At 41.4% G+C, this 14,462-nt stretch overlaps 1 protein-coding gene across 8 annotated transcripts in view; it reads left to right on the top strand.

The window, feature by feature from the left end:
* Rapgef4 (Rap guanine nucleotide exchange factor (GEF) 4) overlaps nucleotides 1-14,462 on the top strand; it is a 281,014-nt gene that overhangs the window by 214,734 nt on the left and 51,818 nt on the right. For all 8 annotated transcript variants that reach the window (XM_005393203.2, XM_005393202.2, XM_013518784.1 and 5 more), the window contains 5 exons: nucleotides 4,026-4,110; nucleotides 6,151-6,211; nucleotides 7,749-7,825; nucleotides 8,236-8,382; nucleotides 10,100-10,215. In XM_005393203.2, coding sequence (XP_005393260.1) covers nucleotides 4,026-4,110; nucleotides 6,151-6,211; nucleotides 7,749-7,825; nucleotides 8,236-8,382; nucleotides 10,100-10,215 — 486 coding nt within the window. The remainder of the gene's footprint in view (nucleotides 1-4,025; nucleotides 4,111-6,150; nucleotides 6,212-7,748; nucleotides 7,826-8,235; nucleotides 8,383-10,099; nucleotides 10,216-14,462) is intronic.

Below are 14,462 nucleotides of genomic sequence, written 5' to 3'. Positions count from 1 at the left end.
CACCTTGTCTTACTTAATCCTCAGTGGAAAAGATGGCAGAATGTAAGCCCTGATTCCCTCAGACCACAAAACAAGATCTGGCCCATAGCACGGCTGACATCTCCCTTGAGTGCAGCCTGAATTATAAGAACTACTATGCTCATTCATGCCACGAGCTGTAATGAACTCCCACCCTAATAATAATGCCATCCTGCATCTCTGCTACATTTCCAATATAGACAGTGGCGCATGTACAATAACCAGCTCAACCTTTACTACAATCCTGTTTAGCATTACCATTTTAGAGATATGGAGGAAAGGCATTAGACCAGTTGGGCAACTAGAACATTCACTGTTTAGATCTCAAATTCAGTTTCTGCTTTTAATCCAATGCTGCCCTTTGATACTGCTTCTCTAGAGAAGAGCAGTGTAGAGTTAGGAATAGTTAAGAAAATAACACTCATCAGAGTATGCTGCAATTTGCTGCAGCAGTGGGGCTATGTGTTACGTAAGGACGAAGGTTGGTAAGCCACTTTTACCTGGGAGCGGCGATGTCTGAGCTGAGCTCTAGGCTGAAAGAATATCCCAGGCTACGAGAGGAACATGCAGAAGGTCTTTGGAGGCATGAAAAGGCACTGAGTTTGAGGAATAGAGAGTCGCCCAGAATGGCCAGAGCAGAGAACACGGCTGTCAGGAAATGTGGGAAGTGAGGGGAGACAGGTAGTCTGCAAAAGCAAATAAGACCGGCTTTAAAGAGCTCTGTGTGGTGACAAAGGATCATTTCTAGACAGCTGGAGTGTGGGGTATTTGTGAGTTCCCTGGAAAGACAAGGCTTTGAAGCCACTGAAACCCAGGAAAGAGCACTATTTGAAGGTGAAGATTGTAGGCTTCATCATTATACATATGGGAGTGGGACATTTTGCTGAAGTGGCGAAGGTAGAACCGAGCTTTGGGGGTGCAGTACAGGTTGAGGGGTGGACCTAAGAACAGGTATTGAGAGGAAATATGTAGGAGAGCGGAAAGAGAAAAGGACAATAGGCTGCAAAGGAAGAACTCAGGCAGTGCTCAGTGAGGCAGCTGGTAAATTGAGTATGTTCCAAAAATAGCTGGAATGCTGCCCTCCTTACCTCTCTTCCCCACCCTTAGCACAGGTCCTAAGACTCACTGGGGTGGCTCAACGGTGAAGTCGAACACAACCGTACATTTTTAGTATATTGCATCGAGAAGTTTGACAGTTCTTCCTCATGTTTTAAATCTTGGATGAAATAGACATTTTTAATATGATGAACTTTATAAATTCTAAAGACAGTGTTTTTTTAGAAAAATACGGGTAGAGCAATATGGATCTCATATTGACAAATAAACACTCCTCCTAACACATAGAGATCTGATCCCAAAGTTCCACCTGTGACCCTCTTTAAGATTCTGGAGCTGAATTCCAAGCCTTTCTCTTCCTGGCTAGGGTATTTTTCTCCCTCCATCCCAGCCCACTCCATGGAGGCAGGGAGGAAACTTGGTGACTGTTTTCTGCTTTAGCCAAGCACCTAGGAGTGTCTCATGCTATTTGCAGCTGATGGCAAGTAGCAAGAACAGCAGGGCTGCTCCTTGTGCAGAAGAGCTGTAATCCTATTATGCCTACCTTAAGACTTTCACGTTAGCTGCCTCTATGGTAGTAGATGGACAGAGGTGATTCCATTGACTTTTAAATCCCCGAGAGTCCTAGTTTCAAAATCCCCATGTCTAAGTCAAGTAGTAGATTAGGCCTCTTGCTAAGAAGGCCCGGCTCCTCCAGAGCCCCTGTGGCCACAGCTTTTCTTCAGTGTCTTTCTGGGACCCATACCTTCTGGGTTCCACCATTAAGGACTAGATTGGTATGCATTTGTATCCTTCGGTGGTGATCCTTCGCAGGAGGTAAACCTGGCTGACATCTCCCAGGTCACGGATTTAGTGTCTGTCTTTGTGCAGTCAGGATTAGGAAACAGATCCTCCAGTGATTCTGTAGCAGAGGGATGTCAGTTTTCTTTTGTTCAGTTAAAGCTGTCCTTGTGAAGGTAGTGTGCAGGGTATACAGTTTTCTTCCTCCCCCAGCCTCTGCTAGCTCTGTCGGCTTCCCCATGCGATAGTAAATTTACAAAATTACACAGTCCAGCTAGCCATTTTAGAATATTGACAGTCCAGTTCTGATCAGTCAGAGTACTGATCCAATAACTGATTAAGTTCCAAGTGTAATGTGCTTGACCAAATGTCATCCTTTATTGGTATGTTTGTTTAACTTTTATGTATATTGGTCAGCTTTCCCATTGTTGGGTCAAAATATCTGATACCCACAAGTTAAAGCAGGAAACGGTTTATTTGGCTTGTGGTTTCAGTTCATGGTCAGCTGCTCCAAAGCAGAAGCATCCAGCCAGAAGGGTGTCATGGTGCAGGCTGCTGCTCATTTCATGGTGGCCAGGGAAGCAGAGCACAGGGAGATACCTGCAAGAGAGATACCCTCCAAAGGTGTACTTGCTGTGACTCATCTCCAGCTGGATGCCACCTCCAGATGGCGCATGCAGGATTAATCCATGGATGAGTATCGCACCCCCCTGACCCAGTCACCTCTTCAAGAGACTCTTAATCCAGTTGAGTGAGCATTAAAGATTAATGGCCAACTCTGCAAGGGCTTGAGTTTTGAATATCACTTTGCTGGATTTTTTTTCTCCCACAAATAAATATGTGGAAGTTTCACTTTCACTGCTTCCTTAAAAAAAAAATCTCACAAGCTATCTCTAGGGAAGGCGTCACCCCCAGGTTTCAACTGAGGTCAACATTCTTGCATCACAGGGTCGGTAGGTGGTGGCACCTACCTATCAAGATTAGAATTTGATCTTCAAACTAAGTCTAGTGCTCTGCTCAGTATCTCAGCATCTTTTAAAAGAAATGCTTTTAAAACTATAATGGAATAATGGAATACCATCCAAAGCTCATCAAGGACTGAGTATCTAATGCAGAGTAACACTGAATATTGTCATAAATTTCTAGAATTTTAAGACAAAAATGCTTAAAATAGACTTGTAATAAATAATGTTCATGACTACAGCAGTTAGCTGAGAGGAAATACCATCTATCCATCAATGCATAGACTGTCTGTCAGTTGACTTCTGAGCACTCTCAGGATTAACAACCCATTTATCTTTAAGTTTCAAAAACATATTAGTTAGGCTTCCTTATATTGCAAAGAACAAAAGTCCAAGTTACTGACCAATCCTATCTCTCATCATTAATATAATTAAATACTACTAGTGATTCCAAAAATAATTACAAGACACAAAAGGTGATAGGCATTCTCTCAGTCTTCCCATACCCTAAATGTCCATAGCACCCCATACCTCATTTCACACAAACACTAATTGTGGACAGAGCGGGTCCAAGGAGCAGAGTTTGAGAAATGTAGACACACATCTCCTGTTTTTCCCTCTTGCTAATCCCAGGAATTACTATTTACATCATTCTCAGCTCATATCATTCTTATCTCCTCAGGGATGGACAAGAAACATGGAACCTTTATACATTCTATATTTGAGTTCTCTAAAAGAAACCAACCATAGCAACAATAGCATTAGTATTTTGTTAAGCTAAAATATCAAATGAGATCCCAAGAAATTTACATCTAATATCAAGTTGATTAAACTGTTTGTTCTTCATGGTGTGAAAAGACAAGTTGGGTTATTTTTTGTTAAGATGACAGTGGAAAGCAGTTTGTTAGAGCAGCCATCTACAAGTTGACCAGTAGGCCAGCCCACCTACGTTGTGAGTAGAGGTGCATTTCCTCTACTGAGACTGGAAGAGAAGGGATCTTGTGAACAGCAGATTCCTCCCATATCCTTCCATCAAGGAAAATGCTCATTTCAAAAATACCTTTATATAAGGATTATAATGGCACAATCTCTCCTGCTGTCAGTACCATTTTACATAGAAGGAATCCCTGAGCGTGTTACTGACCCTGGAATCACTTTCTTATTTGAAGCTTTAGTGATGCCTTTTTCACTATTGTTTTTTCTTTGTAGACCTGGCCAGAGGACTGTAGATGACCTAGAGATTATCTATGAAGAGCTCCTTCATATCAAAGCCTTGTCCCATCTTTCTACCACGGTAAGTCTTGTCTTAGTTGAGCTGACCAAGGAGACCCTAAGATAAATGTGATTAGGATTTGGGGAGAATGTGATGGTGGTGGTGAGAGCCTGAACTCTTGCCTCATAAGTCTTCCTACAGATAAGATGCTAAGGAAATTATGCGCAAGAGCAGTCACTAAAGGATGTCGAGTTCCTAACAGTAGTGCATGTGCTCCAAACCCCAAGGCAGTCTTATGTAAGTAGGATTAAAACATGTGCTTCATTCTTCTGAATATGAATTTTGGGACCTGCGTACTCAAACAAGAAAGCCAAGTTCTGGGAGGGTCTTGAATCCCTTCCTTGACATGTGGCACCAGAGAGAGAGAGGAGAGAAATCTAATCTAGTTGTCCTGTCCTGGCTCATAGGGCCAGCCCCACCCAGGCTTGGCCCTCCTGGGAAGGGAAGTAGACAGTTCAAGAGAACATCTGTTGAAGAGGGCATAGGTCAGGGCACAGTGTCACTCACTACCTACTAGTCAAGCATGGCCCAGTGGCTGTCTCTGACTCAAATTAGGGTTTTTAGGAGGCAGAATTACTGGCTTCTGAATAGGGATAGAAACATCTCTTCTGAGAGCAGGACGCCATTTGCCATGGCCCCAAGCAGAAGGACTCCAAGCCCTCTTTTCCCCTCAACCCAGACAAGACTGCTTTCCCATCCTTCACACCCCTGTACCCCTGGGGTCAGGAAGCTCACTCACTTACCTGGACTATCCAAAGGATTGTCCCGCTGACCTGCCACTGCCCTTGTTATCCTCACTCTGCATTGCAGGGTAGGTCTAAGTGCCTGGGTACCCCCCATATGTATAGGCAGTGGAGGGTCCATAAGCCTCAGTAAGAAAAGGCCCCGTTTCCCTTGCCTGTGCTCGAGGTACCCAGCATGCCCCTCTTCCGACTTCTCTAGTCTTGGTGCAGTTGTGAGTAGTCTCCTCTTCTATCTCAAACCCCAGTTCCTGGGCACTGTGGAAAATTCTCAGGTTATTTGTTCTTAGGCCTATCATTTGAGACCATAATTTTGAAATACTCTTTAAAATTAAATATTAGCTAGGAAGAATTTGGAATTTTAGCTGTTGTGGAATGTAAGTTGGCTGGCTTAATTATTCACCTTCAAAGCATTCAGTTTCCCAACATGTTTGCAGTGGCATGCTGTATTCTGCTGGGAAGAGCCACTAATAGCAAGAGAGTCCTATGATGATGTGGACACCTCACCTTTTCACAAAGGCACAAGAAAGTGACAAGTTGCTAGTTAGTGCATGTGAAACCATGTTTTAAATAGTCTCTAACAGGTTGTCTGGTGACATTAGCTTCTGCACAGGCTTTGAGATCATAATAGTAAAGCTAGTGAAAGGGGTTCTGTATGAGCTAGGTGAGAGACAGCTGTGAGGAAGCAAAGGAACAGTTACATTGAGTCCATGAAGTCCCTTCTGCACAAGCGTCCAGATGGAGACCACTACGAAGCAGCCCTGAGCAGGACTTATATTAGCCAATTGGCTTTTCATGTTTACTTGTGAGTCACTTGTCCCTACTGAGGCCTGTAATGGTGGGTGAAGCCAGGAGGCCTCAAAGGACAAGAAAAGGCCACAGCTGAGGACTTTTGGCACCAATCCCAGTTAACTAAAAGGAGAATATAGCTGCAGCATCTCACTCCTGCAGTGAAGGCCTTCCTGAAGATAACAAGGTCTCCTAAATTAACATAAAGTGTTACTTGGAGAAGTCCTTAGAGGGATTTCCAAATCCTGCCCAGATTCCGGCATTTTCTTCAGTATCCCCCTCCTTTGTTTGAAAACCTCATAAATATGGACTGCCCAGGGAAGTCTTGGTCTTAACCCAGAGAATCTTAAATTTTGTAAAAGAGTTGGGCCCTCCTGGAACCCTAAAATCATTTCAATTGTCTCATTTATTTAAGCCTTCACTGTCCACTTGTTTGGGAGATTGCGGACCTGATCATCCCACAATAACTAAGGGTTACTAACTCGATAGCTTCCCAAGCCTGGCTTTTCCACATTCTTTCTTTCTCTCCTAGGTGAAACGGGAGTTGGCGGGTGTTCTCATCTTTGAGTCGCATGCCAAAGGAGGAACTGTGTGTAAGTGAAAACTGTAGTGGCACATGGTGCCAGCTCACAGTCTCTCCAGCACAGGCCATGGAAGCCTGAGGCAGACTCTCCCCTGTGGGATCCTGGTCTCACTGGGCAGGATGTCGAGGAGTGGCACTTGGGCTTTTGTGGAACTGTGATTATTCCAATGTGTGCCTAATGCCCTGAAGTATAGTAGTTTTCCAGCAACCACATGGATAGCTGTGGCCAGGTCTCATTTGCTTCCTATCTTACTGGCTCATGACAGGCATTAAAGGGTGTGGGATGAAGTCGCTGCTCTTTGAAGTACGTCTTACAGTGACCTCACTTAAGTTTGGGGCTTTAGAACCGAGCTATCAAGTAAGAAATTAAAATTTGACCTGGACAGATGTGAACAGTATTATTTAAGTTAGCATTTCCCACTAGTCCTACAAAATCCTGCATACAAAATAGGAAGTGAATGATCTGAGAAGGCCAGGCAACGCTGCTTCCTCCAATCTCTGCCGTGGAATCATAAGACACATCAGCATGCTGAAAGTTTCTGCAATAAAGAAAGATGATCACTATATTTACACTGGCACTTTCTAAATCTACTGACACATAGAGTACTTTTTTAATGGTCACCCATTAAATTGCCAAGAGATGTTGTATTTTGGAAAATCTTGCTCTTTCATCAGGATACATTGTGATAGTCAAGTAAACAGTAAATACGCATTATAAAAGCAAGAAGTATTTTAAAAATTATATCTCAGTGTGCTTTATTTTCAACCATTAAGAGTGATATTTCTGACCTTGGTATAGATTTGAAAGAGAATGTTATTTATATTTTATAGCTCACTTTGACATTTTTTATTTTGATGGTCACTGATGCCTAACAAGTTCTCTTATATTCTTTTAAGCCAAAGTAACTGTTTGCATTTTATTATGAAATATTTAAATGTTTCCAATGAAAAATGGAGAATATTGCAAATAGCCTGTTAGCCTTTATCAAATACTCCCATTATGCCACGTTTATCATATTTTCTAAAGAATGAAATCACACGGTTCCAGTTATAGGTATATTTCCTCCTTTATCCCATTCTTCTCTTCCCTCCCAATGGTAATTCCTACCCTGAACATGGTGGTTATCATTCCAACTCATTCTTTAAGAAAAATATGTAGGTGTATATGTATAAACAAAACATAGTACTGGCTTGCATGTTTGCACACTTCACATTACCGGTCAGATTACTTTTAAAAACTGTTTTCTATGGCATAACATTTTCATGAATTGTAGGGGAACGTGCATTCCTTTAAGAAATGGGTTGGTGGTAAATTGGTGTCAGATAGAAACCTGTCTTCCAGGGCACAGAAAGTATTGCAGTCTCTCTTCCTTTCATGTTCTATAGAAAGAGAGATAATATTCCACCTGAATAATTTAGTATTCGCCAGTAATTTTTTTTTATGTATGTGTAATTCTGAGGACTTAAAAATGATGATTTGATAAGCTGTAATTTATATTGATGTGCTTCTATTCTTGTCATAAATCTTTTTATCTTTTTGTGTCTAGTGTTTAACCAGGGAGAAGAAGGTACCTCCTGGTACATTATTCTAAAAGGATCAGTGAATGTAGTCATTTACGGCAAGGTATATATATTATATATATAATCTTCTTCTTTTTGGAACTTTATTATATTCCACTACATAATGCTACATATATTCCACTAATAGTGCTACAATTAAACTTGCAACAATATTGTTACTTCATGTAGAAAGCCATTATTATATCCTTAACCCAATTTTCTTAATTATTATACTCACAGTAGTATTATAACTTTCTTGGGCTCATCTCCTTATGGATTATAATGTATGCATTTAAATTAGGTCATAGACCATATTACTCAATGAAAGAAAATTTAAGCATTATAATTTACTTACATAATCCTACTTTGGCATCTCTAGGTACAGCTAGCTCATTCATATATCCAGTATTTTTGTAGTCTTGTGACAGGCAAGGGGTTGTTTACCATTTCACCTGAATGTCCTGCTCTCTCCAGGGTGTGGTCTGCACTCTGCATGAGGGAGATGATTTTGGCAAGTTAGCACTAGTGAATGATGCTCCCCGGGCTGCCTCTATTGTCTTGCGAGAAGATAATTGTCATTTCTTAAGAGTCGACAAGGAAGATTTCAACCGGATCCTGAGGGTGAGTCCAAAGCTCAGTGTGGCTGAGAAATGTCCCATTTTCCCTTTCCCAAGTAAGCAGAGCTCCAGTTGAAGTATTACTTGAGTAGTACCGGGATGAATGCGTGCTCCAGGAACAGAGTCTATGTTATAAAACAGGTGCATTCCACATACGGGGATCCAGAGATGATGCTCCCGGGAAGCTGCAAATGCAGGATGCTATGCCGGGTCCCTCACCTCCGCACACAGCTGTCATGGTCCATCAGAATTGGCAGCGAGTGGCAATTGCCTTGCCAAAATTTCACAGTGTAAGAAGTTTCTCTCTGGCATCCTTTTTATGTTCTTTCCCACCCTACTTTGCAACATAGTGGCATCCCCATTTGCCCGTGTCTGTCTCTATCCGAGACCTGACTAGTGTCCATCTCCTATCTCTTCCCAAACCTGAACCCTTCTCATACTGTCACACACTCTCTTGACTTACTGATTGTCTGCCTGTTTGTGGGAATTATTACCAATGTGGTTGCTCCAACCAAGCATTTTCATTTTGAGTATTTGATCTCAAAGGGTTTCAAATTGAAGACATTGGAAAGTAGGTAAAGAGTTGTAGAGATAGTAGAGGGAGCTGCAGAATTGGTCTTAAAGTTGGTTCTGAAGATGAGCTTCCTCTTAGCTTATTTCTTTTCCCACTATGCAATCCCTGGTCCCTTGGGAGAGCTGACCCCGCATTGACTGGTAGGGCCTCTGATTATGGACCATTGAGGATGGTGACACTGTCCGACCACCCTTGGCTACTCAGATGGCCTGGCATCCTTCCTGTTCTACACTGAGTTCCCTAGGATGGCTCTGCTCTCTCCCCTGTCCCACTGGCTACCAGATAGGTCCCTTTTTCTCCTCTCCTTGTGTGCATACCACTCCCTACACTGCCAAAAGCATTTGCCTCTGCTGGCAACATTTCTGACGACCAAGTTTGTCTTAGGATTGTAATGCCTTTATACAAAGAAAGTTAAATTAAAGCTCCTACCATGAAATAATATAGGAAAAAATACCACATGCAATTTGACTTGGCTCTTCTCTCATCCCTTTTAAGATGGAGGCCAAATGTAAAGGAAAAACACATTAAATTTTTAAATTAATTATTTAAAATAATATTAAAGTTTAGAAGTAAATTTCACTAACTCTTTGAAGTTTACACATGTGGAGTTTACAGTCAGTCAAATAATTCTTTAAAAGAATCAGATTAAGGTCATTTAGCATTGATATAATGTATAATTCAAAATCACTGAAAAAGGCTTTTAACACATTTCAAACTGTTGTTGTTTTTTTTTTTTAAAAAAAAAAAAAAAAAGGTCTTTTGAGTAGAAATAAAAATGCCACTTCTAAGGAAACTCAGAAGAAAAAAGAACTTCGCCAAAGCTGAGTGCCCCGTACTTAATGAAGAATAAATGCCTCGTCTTCCCATTACACAGCCCCTCTCCCAAAGGCCTCTTGGCGCACAATCGCACCACTCTCCACCCATCAGTTTTTCTGAATGTAGAGTAAAAGCAGAGTTTTAAAAACATGCTTCAAACCTCATCTGGTCCTCTCTCTGACCACCCTCGCCCTTGACTTTGAAAACGAGTTAATTTGTAGACGCAACAATTAGCATGACAAGCACCAAATGAGTTTCTAAAGCATTTGAAATTTTTTTCATTGTCTGAGTAAATGACAGCATCTGTATGTGGTGTAATTTGTATTTGCAGGACGTTGAGGCGAATACAGTCAGACTTAAAGAACATGACCAAGACGTCTTGGTACTGGAGAAGGTCCCAGCAGGGAACAGAGCTTCTAATCAAGGAAACTCACAGCCTCAGCAAAAGTATGTTTGCATCCAACACTGTAATTGCCAGACTATGATTAACCTTTTCACATGGTATCATCATTTCTACAATAGCATGTTCTCCCTTTTTGTGGAAGATGGCAGTGTGTGTGACTTTTCTCTCTCTCTATTGACTAATCACACATCTTGTAGAGTATAATGTATCCATTTCTGGCTCTGCGTTGAGTTTGGTGCTGCCTAGAGTAATGCTGCAGAGAATATTCCGCTCTGAAAACCTCTCTCGGTGCGCACTGTTCAACGGTAACAGCTTCGGAAAAGAAGGTGCATGGGAGAACAATATTAACGCAGGGCGGCTTAAAGGGTATAGGTCCCTCGGTGATGAGACTCCAAAAGTCATATGTAGGATTTCTCATAAAGTGTTTTCATCTTGCTATCAGAATGGCCATCTTTGATAGAAACCCAGATTTTAAATAAAAAACAGTACTGATTGCACCTCAGAAACATTCATTGGCCTTATTCTTAGGTATGTCTGCTGATGTCCCAAGGGGATTTGCTTTACATTTCTCAGGTTTCCTGTTTAAATTGAGTTTTCTTTGGTTTCTCTGGGTTCATTTCCCACTTTTCTGCAACTTCCTATGTAAGATTTTTTTTTTCATCATATATACCAGCATTTGAGTGTAAAACAGGAGAATTAGAAATGTGGCTGTAAAAAACATAGTGAATAGCAGAATTGGAGTTTTTAAATGAGGATAAATTTTAAATTTGTGTGATAAAAACACCAATTCTGTACCTAGAGACATGTCACCAAATAATATGCTGAAAGAAGATTAATTATAGGAGTTTTCCTTTGTTGCTGAAGAGTAGGGTTCCCTTTATCAGGACAGTCATCGTAACTAGAGAATTTTTATCGTCCACACTAAAGCCTAAGGTGCAGACATTTTCATCTGGATGAGTCAACATATTTGCAAGAAGGGCAAAAAGAAACATATTACTAAGTAGCCATAATATATTTTCATACGTGTTATTTAACCCTTAGGACAACTCTTTTAGAGGATAGAGACATTTAAGCTCAGAGAAGCAAGTGACTTCCTTGCCCAAGGTCTCAGACTTTAAAATGAGAAAGTTTGGGTTCCAGTTCAGTGTACCCCATTTTCACACCTGTGCTCCTTCTGCCTCCCAGCTTACAGTAGCAAAATGCAATCCAGTTGACACTTCTTACTGTGGGTTCTGCTTCACAGAATCAACCACTTGCGGGATGAGAATGTTCAGAAATAGTTGTGTGTACTGAACTTATACCAACTTCGTCTCCTCGTCATAAATCTCTAAACAATACAGAATAACGACTATTTTCATAGTATTTATATTTTACTAGGTATAAGTAATTTAGAGCTGATGTAAAGTTTATAGGAGGATATGCATATTTTATATGCAAATAGCATGCTATTTTGTATAAGGGATTTGAGCGGCTGTGGATTTGGGTACTTGTGGTGGTCCTGGAACCAGTCCCCCGACAAATACAGAGAGGTGACTGTATATAAATACTGCATCCTCAACAGCATATACAAACACTACATCCTTAAATATTGCACACCAGGACTGACATTCAAAAGCTCTGTAAAAATCTATCCTTTCACTTACAAAACTATAAAATTACCACCCAGTTTTCTTTACTATTTATTTGTCTTTTACTATTACCCATTAAGTAGTACATTGAAAATGTTCTTGTCCCGGTGTTTTTAATGAGCGTCCTTCCAGCCCACAGAGGAGGATAAGAATGAAAACTTTTTGGGGGTGTAAAAGTTTTGGGGTTTCTCCCAGTGATTTTCTTTGATGTCCTTAGATATAGTTGGGTGGGTAATCTGCATTCTTTAATAATGCCTCAGCTGTATCCAAAAAATTATACTAACTGAAGAGGTAGGGCCAGAGAATTGTCCTTAATATGGAAACATTTTGATCAAGAGATCCCACAGGGGCCCCTTTTCCACCTCTTCAGGTTATGGGACAGGATCAGAGGCGTTTGTCTGTCAACAGTGTTTTCCACTAAAGGTTTCCTCCAAATATAGGCTGTTTTTGAATTGCGTTTTGTTTTATGAAATCAAACTAAAAGGGCTAGAAGAGATCATATATTTTAAATGTATTTTTGGCCTCTATGTGGTTATCCCTCAATATACTTATTTCTGTCCTGTCATCCAACCCAAATTTGTAATATAATTCAAAAACTTATGCATGTTCACAATAAATCATTTCAGAAGTATCACTGAGTACAGAATAATGCCCTACACAAAAGCAGTTCCTGGAATGAAAAGCCACTCTCTTCAGGGGTCATTTTCCACTTAAAATTTGTCCACATCCGACCGGAACTGAAAGGAAGGTCCATGAACATGAATCTTGAGCTGATGTTGTAGACAACTTCTACAATGTGCCAACAACCGTGCCTGTGGATGTAAAATTTGAAAGCTGTGGGCACCTGCCTCCTCAGAAATTGTTCTTTTTGAGCTCAGAAAACATCACCACGTTGGTGCTGCTAATGTCATTTTCCTGATTCATTTTTTTTCTCTGAGGAATCCGGAATAGTTTATGTTTAAACTTTCAAACTCTGCTAGGCACTCAACTCTGAGTGTGACATGAAAGTGAATGACAAGACTGTCATGAAGAATAAAACTTTTGCCGTCATTGATCTCCCCCTTTCTCTGAGGTTATGCGGGTTTAGTAAGAATTTGGAACAACTGTACGTGTTTTAGTTACTGGGTTATTTTTTTCCCTTATTTTCCCATTGCTGATGCTGCACTGGTACTATCAGCATGATTACTGATTGCCTAAGACCAGGGCAGTCACCCATTTGGTCACTGTTTTAACCACCACATCATCCAGACTCCATCTTGTGTGCAGAAAAATAATTTCCTTCTACTCTCCTACCACTGGCTTTTTTTTTTGTTCCAGATGCAGATAAAAGGATCCACACTTGCAAACTTGGTGTTGGGAAAAGATTTTTCCATTGTAGGTTTAAAACCTCCCGGCTCGTACAGCATGACCCACTGGTGATGCGCCTTTAACTTGCACCCCTTCAGGCAGTAATCTGACAAGAGCCCTGCTGTCTGGCCTCAAGTGGCCTTGACCTCACTTAAACAGAGGACAAGCAGTAAGCTGCCTGGCAGTTCATGAAATAAAACCTTAATATGGGGTTTTAGCCAAACCCAGAGACCCAAGATCACAGATGACTGTGTCTGCCAGAAGTTTCCAGGCTGTCCCTCTTCAGGGTTCCCAGTCCTCAGAAAATGTCAACACCTAACAGCCTTGGAAATTCAGAGGCTGGGCCAAGACAGCCACTAGAGGGCGCCTCTGGTTCCAAATAAAGAGCCTGCAGCGTGGCCAATTGGCCAGGTAGACAGAGCTTACAGAGGCTACTTTCTCCTTAGTGGGGAGAGAGGGTGCATGGTTTAACCAGGCGTGATAACTCAGAGATGTTCAGACAAGGGACATGAGAATGTGAACTTAACCTGCTGTCCGAATCACACTTTTGACGGGAGAACAAATTTCAAACTGATGCCGCGTTGGTAAATTACTAGCAGTGGCTTCATGAAGCCATGTGAAAGAATACTTTTTCCTTTCCATGCGGTTTTCATGTTAAGCAATGCATTTATACACCTATGTAAATAAGAATTCCTTTCAAAATGAAACAAACAGAAAAGGCCTTTTTGAGAGAAAAGTTTTTAATTACATGGAAAATTTCCTGTTCAGGGTGAGCTCCAGGCTAGACCAGGCAGCTACCTCTGGTGTATCTCTGTATAGGCAGAAAAGTTCCCTGAAATACACCAGCTCTCAGAAGTGAGACAGACAGGCTCACACCTCCCTTAGCTGAGCAGTTTCTCCCTCTGCAAGATGGAGCTAATATTTAACGAGCAGGGATAAGTATGTAAATCTTATCCAGTGTCTGGGGCACGGTAATCCTTGCACAGATGTGTAACGCACCCTCCAACACCATTTCCTGTTTCATGTGACCAGACGCTGCTCCTCTTGCAGCCCATCGGGGGCGTGCCATTACAGAATTCCAGGAATGCCAGGAATGACTGAAGGTGCTGAGAAATAGTCTCCACGGAAGTGTCCAAAGTCATTTGGAGATACACCCTGCCCCTTCTTCCAATATTCGTTGTCTCCAGCAAGCAAAAACATTGTCTTCTACCTTGCTTGCTTTGAGAAAGGGGCCATGCTTTGGAAATAAAGGTTATTTTTTCTAGGAGGTCCCTCTTCTCCTGACATTCCACAGCCAGGTTTCCTCAAAGATTTAA

Source organism: Chinchilla lanigera, unplaced genomic scaffold, assembly GCF_000276665.1.
Source record: "Chinchilla lanigera isolate Chin_1 unplaced genomic scaffold, ChiLan1.0 scaffold00048, whole genome shotgun sequence".
NCBI lineage: Eukaryota > Metazoa > Chordata > Mammalia > Rodentia > Chinchillidae > Chinchilla > Chinchilla lanigera.
Note: the sequence above shows the minus strand (reverse complement) of the source record. Positions and strands in the feature narration are given on the sequence as shown.